General features: G+C 36.7%; 1 protein-coding gene across 1 annotated transcript; it reads right to left on the bottom strand.

Annotated features, from left to right (window-relative positions):
• Positions 1–1844: 1844 nt before the first annotated feature.
• On the bottom strand, positions 1845–7404 carry LOC127974324 (G-protein coupled receptor family C group 6 member A). The gene is made up of 6 exons (XM_052577503.1): positions 7120–7404; positions 6267–6564; positions 4336–5097; positions 4037–4234; positions 3001–3124; positions 1845–2898 (listed from the first exon to the last, which is right to left on the bottom strand). The coding sequence occupies exons 1-6, from the start codon at positions 7326–7328 to the stop codon at positions 1856–1858; spliced, it is 2634 nt and encodes an 877-aa protein (XP_052433463.1). The 5' UTR covers positions 7329–7404; the 3' UTR covers positions 1845–1855.
• Between the last annotated feature and the right edge of the window lie 1980 nt (positions 7405–9384).

The following is a 9384-nucleotide window of genomic DNA, read 5'->3' as shown; positions in this document are numbered from 1 at the left end:
TTGGCTTAGACTTCATTTGCTTGTGTACACATAACTACTTTTAAACATGGGTGCCATTTCACATAGAATATTGTGTATTTAGATCATCTCAATCATCTCAGCAAACATTTGACAAGAAGATGTAAGCAGCATGATCATCCAACATCTCGAGGATGGATTTCAGTGTAACATTATCTAACCATCTGAGTAAATATTATTATTGTAAAGAATAGTTTGTTTAAGTGACAAAACTGGACATGCTATTTCAGACAGGGGAATACCACAACACCTGAAGACTGCATGCCACTGGCAATAACGAGTCCACTGTCTTCTTTTTGTGGTGAAACGGATGACGTTTCTTTCAAGTATAAAGAGTTGATTCATCATTTGTCAGATTTTTAAAACCGCTGCAAAAGTTCCATTTCTTCGCCATTGCATATTTCACCCATCTCTCATATTTCAGGACATTTCTCACACCAGGAGACATTTGATACTGAAACCTGTAATATTATGCTCAGGGTGAAAGATAAAAGGAAAACCTAAACATATGGCATTTACATAAACCTTCAAAGAGAAGAACATGCAAACAGTGCCTCAAATTATTATTATTTTTTTATATGTACATTCAAAGTGAAGCTATTACCACTGAATTTAAGACTTCAGCTTAACACTGCATAACAAGCCTAACCTGATTTTACCAAGTGAGACATGTTCCTGGGACAACATCGTTGTTGACCCTGGAACAACATTGTGATTAACCAATCAGATTTGAAGAACCAGTTTATAGATTTTGTGAAGTTTATGCTTAAAATCAGTGTTTGGTGCTTGTACATCAGTGTAATTCATCTATCATTTCCTCTGATTTTAGGGATTACTCATGGTTAAGGTTAGGTTTAGGTGTAGGGATATGGTTAAGAATATATTTTTGGAGTAAAATGTTGTTCCAGGGTCAACAAAATATGTTGACCTAGGAACACATCGGACTTGGCAAAATCAGGACGTGCGCATAACAACAACACTTTCTTTTATGTAACTGAAACTTTTAGCAGGATGTAGTGCCAAGCAATTTGCACAATAGCCAATTACTAGGCATTTTGGTGATTGAGGAAACAAAGATTTCAGCATGACATAAGAAACCTTTTTCCTTTTTGAGATGAGAGTTTGGGTCTATTCTTGATCCAGTCACAAGCCTCTGGCACTCTCACTATGTTTCTCTGATATTATCAGTGATGTGTTAGGCCTCTAGCCAAGAGACACTGTCACACCAAAGAAGAGCAAACAGTTTCCTTCTCGACAGGATATGGAAGATGTTGTCTTTACATTTACAATAACAGTTCCTGCTTCACGACAGTTCATTTTAATAAAGTAAACTTTTGTTCCTGATGTTTGTATGCGAAACTAAATGGGTAAACATTATATTGAGCTCCCCAATCAAGAATAGCTTTACAGAATTTATGAATCTATAATGCTAATTTCTAAATACTAATGCATTTTTTGTTATTTTAATATTAATAATATCTAACAGTAAATATTTATTATAATAAAGAAACTTACATTTGATTTAATGAAAATCAGTTAATTTCATTAACATTTATAAAGTTTGTGATAATGCATTCATACATTTTGCTATTATATCGATTAAATATCATAAACTAATAAATAACATGGATAAGACAGTGTTAATTTCAAATACATATACAAATATACACATTTTATTTGTTTTCCACAAATGAAAGTATTCATAATTTAAAATGATCATCATGAAGTTTGGTATTTTTAAAGATCATTATGTGAAATACAAGTTTCATGTCAAATGAAGACCAAATTTTGTCTGAATGGTTGCTTTGACTCGTGATCTCAAATTCTTGCAACTACTTTAAAGCACATTGTCTATTTCTGGTACAGAAACTTGTTTCTCCTCAGGCACAAGTGACGGGTTGGATATGACATAGACTGAATTGTCAGTTTTACTGTGTGGATCAGTTCCAGACAAGCCCCTGATGTTCTCAGAGCTCTTTCTGGCGTATTCAAAAACATTTTTCAAGAATGCATCTTTGGTATTATACTCCTTTTTAAAAATAATTATGTAACATTTTGGCAAAAAGTGGCAGCTCAGGATCCCATAGTTTGAAATGAGAATAACAACTACCTCCACAGCCGGTACATATTTGCCACTGGTGGTCACATGCACTGGGATAAAAATGACCCAGGCCATGAGGTAGATGAGCATACCAAATGTGATGAACTTTGCTTCGTTATACTTCTGCGGAAGTTTCCTGCCTTTATAAGCAAAAGTGAAACATATCAGCGCCAGCAAAACTATGTAACCCAGCATTAACCCAAACATCAAATCTGAACCCTCATTGCATTCCAGGAGAATGGATTTGGGTTGCACCACTTTTTCAATAAAAGGCCTGTGCAAGGTCAGCCAAAGAGTGCAAATGGTGACCTGAAGCCCCATACACATGCAAACGATCACATACGGCTTGTAGAGCTTACGAAGAAGCTCCTTCAGCTCTAGGTTCATCTGGAACGCCAGAAGGATCTTCAAGGACTTCACTAAGATGCATGAAACACACAGCGTGAAGCTCAGGCCAAAGATGACCTGCCTTACCCTACACGACTCATTGCTCGGTTCACCCACAAAGAAAATGACACTGATAAAACTGCCCAGCAGGGAGAAAAGGATCAGATGACAAAGTGGTCCACCTGCAGCTTTAACCACTAGAGAGTTCCTTTGCCAGAAGAACAGTGCGGACATTGAGATGAGGAGTAGGATGCCGAGGGCAGCCAGCGTCAGCAGGGCGATGGCAAAACCACTATTCCACTCAAAGTACTCATAAAACTTGGGATAACATTTTGAGCTATTAGCGTTTGACCACAAGCTCTCAGTGTCGCACTTGGAACATGTGTCTGCATCTGCAAGACAATTTAAAAACATTGTATTTGACTGAATGTTGGAATAAAATTACAATCTCAGGGATTTTTATCTTTAATGTAAAGTGGCCCCAAGGAACTTGCCTGTGTGGTTGGAGTATTGGTTTTCGGCGCAGGCAAGACACTCATAACAGCAAGTGTGCTGACCCTCTGCTGTTTTTTTGTACTCCCCTGGTTGACAGCTGTCCGAACACTTAGATAACACATTCTGAGAAGAAACAAGTGAAAAATTGCTTTCGGGAATGCTTTATAGAAAAGGCAATATGTAGAGCTGAGGAACCTTCTGTCTTAGAAATGCGGGGTTCATGCATAAAATGTTTAAAAAGAAGCACAGTGGAATGCAACAACACGTTTTACACCATGGGTGTTCAAACTCCGTCCTGGAGGGCCAGTGTCCTGTAGAGTTTATTGCTACAACTTGCATCAACACACCTGCCTGGAAGTTTCTGGTACATCTAGTAGCCTGAGACCTTAATTAGATTATTCAGGTGTTTAATTGGGGTTGAAGCTAAACATTGCAGGACCATGTCCTTCCAGAACCGATTTTGAACACCCCTGTTCTACACTATACATTACACAGCGGTCCTAATGTAGTACTACGGAGCTCCTAATGGGACATGGTGGTGGACAAAAATATGAGATAAGAGGGGAAAAATATTTCAATGCTTTTGTGTTTAGTCACAGATTTGTGTTACCCCCAAAAAACTCTGCGTTTGGTAGCAAGACAACTAATCTTCTGAGAAACTTTGTGTTCTCTCACAAAAGCTTTGCATTTCCTTGCAAAATCTTTTTTGATTCCCAAAGAAAACTCTGCATTCGTCAGCAAAAATTACTCAAAAGTTTTGCCAGGGAACACAAACTTTCTAGGGGAATATAAAACCTTCGCGAGAGAACGCAAAAGCACTGAAATACTATTTTTACTTAATTCTTATTTTTATTTTATTTTTTCACCATGTCTACTTGGCGCTGATAAAAAATAAAAATGTAATAATAATAATATACCCTGTAAAGAATTCATCTAAAAACATTCCCTGTAAAAACAAACATCGAAACAATGCTGCATAGCTTCCAAGGTAGATATTTTTGTTGATAAAAATGACGATTAAAAAGAATACTTTACCTCAATATTACTTAGATTCTTCCTTGTAAAAGTGAAACTGCTGTTAGATGGATAATATTCTGCTATTATGTCATTTTTTTCAGATTCATCGTCATCCCATAGGCAGACATCATAGCCCAAATTAATGTCTCCATTGGCGTCAAAATTGTACATGACTCCTTCTTTCTCAAAAGTGACGTTCCTCAGCTGTTTTAAGAGCTGGAATGCAAACATGGAATGACTTGTAGGATGTTGTTAAATGAATCAAACAAATAAAATACTGAATTTGAACGTATGTGTCTCAAAATTTGGTAAAATACCTCCCAGGGTTGGATAGCTGAAGGGGTCTTGCATTGTCTTTCTACACATAGTTCAACCACAGCTTTAGCAATAGCACTGACTGCCATCTGAACACTGAAGACCATGTCCAAATGTGTGTTTTTAATCTGTTCCTGTACAGCGTTTGCTGCATTTCCTATTTCAGGCAGTTTAAAAAATTCTTCCAAGAATGAATTGTTCATCTTAGCTTCACTTCCAAACTTCAGATCCTTAAGGTATTGAAGAAAAGCTGTAACATTCCCACTCTTGAAGGTGAAGCCCAGTATATTTCCGATATCTGAGAGGTTTACGTCTTTTAGAATATTTTTAGAGGTAGACCAGTTATCGCTGGCCACCCATACTTTATTTTTTGGAACGTTCCTACTACGCAGGCCCTCATATAGCAACTTCATTTGAGATGACTTAGCAAATGAGACCACCACATTAACCTTAGTATTTTTTTCAATGATGTCCACAGTTTCGTTGATGTGGATGTTTAATTTTTGTTCGTCTGCTAGTGAGTCTGGTAGGATCACCTTAAAGGCCACACAAATTCCCTCCCTTTCAGTGTGCTTAACAAAACTTTCCATGGCAGAACGCCCATAGTCTCCATCTGTAATGATAATCCCAACCCAGGTCCATTTATTGTCCTTCAGAAGTTGTACCATGGCATGGGTTTGGTACTCATCATTTGGGACAGTCCTCATGAAAGCAGGAAAACGACTTTTGTCACTAAGAATCGTAGCTGTAGATGCATAACTTATCTGCACAAAAGTAGAACAGACAGCAAACAAAGGTTAAATATATTATAATACAATATATTTAAGTTAATATATTAAGGTCATTTAATGGCATCTACAGCTGCATCCAAGATGTAAGTGACTTTGTTTCTTCAGTAAAACACAAACCAAGATTATGAAGTCAAACCGTGGCAGTCCATCACTCTTTTATTGTAAGTGGATGAGAATCATGGCTAAAACATACAAAACTATAAAAAAACCATACATAAACAAAACCAAATTAAACCCTACGGCTCATGACGATACATTGATGTGTAAAGACACAAAACGATCGGCCTTTGCAAGAACCTGAATAGTATATTTATATAGTTTTTACCTTTGATTCATGCAATGTCCGAACTGTTAAACTATCCTGAGCGCGTCCTCTTGGGCGCGTTCTCAAGCAGGCGCATGAGGCGTCATCTTCTTCTTCTTGCTTTATGGCAGATCGCAGACTTATAAGTGCATTACCGCCATCTCTCTCTTAAATGGACCATTGACACTCTATCTACAATCTCAATTAGAAGTGTCAATGGTCCACTAGAGAGATATGTGGTAGAATGAAGAAGAAGACGCCTCATGTGCCTGCTTCTGAGAACGCACATAGGAGGATGAGCTCACGAGAGTTCTAACTGTTGAGACATTACACGAATCAGAGGTAAAAAAAAACCGATATACATACTGTTCAGTTTCTTGCACAGACTAATAGTTTTGAGTCTTTAAACATCAATGTATCATCATGAGTTTAAGAGTTTAATTATGTTTTATGTTTTTTTTTTTCAATTGTATGTTTTAGCCATGATTTCCATCCACTTATAAGAGTGATAGACTGCAACAGTTTGACCTAAAAATCTTGGTTTGTTTTCTACTGAAGAAACAAAGTCACCTACATCTTGGATGCCCTGGGGGTAAGCAGATAAATATTATCTGCTTACCCCTTATCATTTTTGGTTGAACGATACCTTCAATATCCATGGAAGCTTTCCATTGGACAAATTATAGTGACAAAAGTGTCTAAATTATGGCTTCACATAAAAAGCCAATATAAGTTCTGATAAGTTCTTTGTTGAACCAAAAAATGTTTCTTCTGTTGCATAGCTGCAAAACCATATTTTTATGAATTACTTCATGCTAATTCAAGTTTGAGATCCTACCTGTGGAATCATCAGAAGGTTGAGTTCCCTGGCAACTGCGATGGAGATCTCAGAAGAAGAGGGCCCAATTACTGCCATTATTGGCTGGACAGGTTGAGAAGAGTTAGTTTGTGAGTCACAGTATGAGTACGGCCGTGTGAGATCTTGGACGGCCCAAAGTGCAGTCGTGACATCAGAACATGTGTCATAGATGCGATATCCAAGAGTTAAATTCAAACTGCTCAACATGGGGGATTGGTTTGCCATTTCCACAGCATGAATCATAGCTAGAGCCTGATTTAGACCCTTTGTGTAGTATCTAATGAGAACAAAACAATATTACATAGAAATGGTTGAAAAAAGCATTATTCACAGTATAATGATGATGATGCATCTTCCAATATGCTATTAGGAAAAGTAAATGTGTTTATATATATATATATACATATATATATATATATATATATATATATATAGATAGATAGATAGATAGATTTAAATGTCGTTGTTGGTAAAATAACAAAAATAATAGGTAATTGGTTAAAAAAATAAAATACTCTGTATGGATTTTGACAATTTAGTTTAATAATGACAAATAAAAAAATTGTCAAAAGGGATACATCTTAAATACACTATATGATTATAATTATAATTATTATATTAAATCATAAAAACACGAGTAATATCATGCCACTATCATTTAACATCAACATAAAAACAAAAATGGCTTACTATAGTGTCCATAAATGCCTCATTAACAAATCTTTAATGTTCATCACAAATAAATTCATAGAATTATCCAGTGACAAAACTGATCAGTTCAGTCATCTTTTGTTTAACGTTCATGACGGGATTCTCCACAATGAAAACTCACCTGTTGCAGACTGGATGCTGAAAAGAAAAGAAGCTGTTTAAGCCAGTGTAGTTCACTGCCTCCACTGCCTCATGGATGGGAAAAAGACCTCCAATAATGATGTCTCCAGGGGCTATGACTCCTTGTTGGTTAACCTGTGTCAGTGAAACCTCTCTGACTCCTGCCAGCACAGACAACATGAGTACCAGGCTCAAATCCAAACCAGCCATCACTGCTTTAGGCTGTTTTCCCTGAGTTCACCTGGACGACTGACAGGTGTGCTATCATACATCTTTGTTTATAGGAAACGTACGGCTTCTTCCACGCATAACTACGGCAAAGTAAAACACACACACCTCCCACACTTTCCTCAAGTTCCTCCCCCACCCCCCTCAACCTGTTTAACAGGTGAAATATAACCGATGCCAACAAATACCTTAAAAGAAAACACTCAAGGCCACCAGGTGTTTCTTAATATACAGTGCCACCTACTAATATTGGCACCCTTGGAAAATATGAGCAAAGATGGCTGTGAAAATCCTTTTGATCTTTCTTTTAAAGAAAAAAAAAAAATACAAAACTCGAACCTTTCATTGAAGTGACAACGGAAAGTTCACATGTTCACAGTTCTCTAACGTTAGTTCACATGAGTTATTACTCAAGATACCAGTTCTGGGTTTTCTCCTATAATGCCTGATGAGTTTGGAAAACACTTGACAAGAGATCAGAGATCATTCCTTGATTTACAGTAAAGTTACATTACATGACTGCTTCAGGCATCCAAGATGTAGGTGACTTTGTTTCTTCAGTAGAAAACATACCAAGATTTTTAGGTCAAACTGTTGCAGTCTATCACTCTTATAATGTTACCCTATCGACCCTGTTTTGCCCACAAAATTTCGCTGTGCCCGCAAGTTTAAACTAAACATTAATGTGTAAAAGAGGTTATTCTTTTCTACACATTTTTATTTAATATCAACACAAAATGTGTAAATTAGTGTTACACATAAAGTGTGTTATTTGTTCTACACATTATTCTAAAAATGTAGACACACATCCTCTTCCAGGCAGATTTATAACATCTTTAGTTCATTGGAACTTCTTTATTATTGCCCTGCTGTTGGTGGAAATTAGGATTTTTTAAGCCTTAGCTAATCTAACCCTAACCCTTACCTACACTTTCTATTTTGTTAAGCTCAACAATCTTGTCCTTTACATAAGAACTCAGCTCTTTTGTTTTACTCCTTTGTGATGATTATGGGGATTTGGTCTTTGCTTATTTTATTCTTGTTATTATTTTTCTTCATAATTTTTTTTTTTACTTTCTTTTATGTAAAGCACCTTGAATTTCCATTGTGTACGAAATGTGCTATATAAATAAACTTGCCTTGCCTTGCCTTGCCTTTGTGTTCCTCATATTTATAATTCTGTGGAACAAGAAGTCATAGCTGAACATTTTCATTTTTATAATCACCCTGGTGTGCATTATGTGAATTTCTCCCCACTTTCAATTGGTTCAGTTCTATGACAGTTTACAATTTTGTAAATTTTTGAATGAAAGATCAAAAAGATAAATGATGCAGATTTATTTTCACAGCCACCTTTGCTCATATTTACCAAGGGTGCCAGTATAAGGGGGCAGCACTGTACATTTGGTGATGTGTAAACGGGAACATAAATAATCCATATCGGGATTATTATAATGAACTAAAAAATAAAAAAAAAACCTTGAAGTGCAAGTGGCTCGTTCACGCCACCTTGTGGCGAGAGGCACGTGTTAAACGTTGTTTTTAACAATACGAGGCGCAGATACTTTCATATAATGCTGGATTTCAACATTGTAACGGACTATTTTTCTAGGCGAACGTTTATAGTCTAATCTACAAAACAAATCATTAAAATAATTCCATCTCAAATCATGATGAATTGTTTTAGTGACTGTGTAATAAGCGTTTTGCCAGCTGGCCATTACTTAGTTTAAAATAGGGAAAGTGCTTGAAGTAGTCACGGTTTTAAGATATAAAAAGCTAAAAGTTAACCAGTAGGTGGCCACCAACTACACAAGGACCTTTTGGTGTAGTAAAGGCATGATGTAGGCCACAGTTGAGCAACTCCTGAGGACAAAAGAGCACCGAAACAATGTATTGGTTCTAGGGGAAAAGGAGGGGAGGCAAGTGGAGGGAGGGAGAGAGCGAGCAACAGAGACTAGCTGTAATCTAAAGGAGCCAAAGGGCAATGTAGTACACAGTAAGTCTCCAATAGAGTGGATACTGAGATACAAGTGGG

Source organism: Carassius gibelio, chromosome B16 (assembly GCF_023724105.1).
Source record: "Carassius gibelio isolate Cgi1373 ecotype wild population from Czech Republic chromosome B16, carGib1.2-hapl.c, whole genome shotgun sequence".
Lineage (NCBI taxonomy): Eukaryota > Metazoa > Chordata > Actinopteri > Cypriniformes > Cyprinidae > Carassius > Carassius gibelio.
The sequence above is the reverse complement of the archived record's forward strand: the minus strand, read 5'-3'. Positions and strand labels throughout refer to the sequence as shown.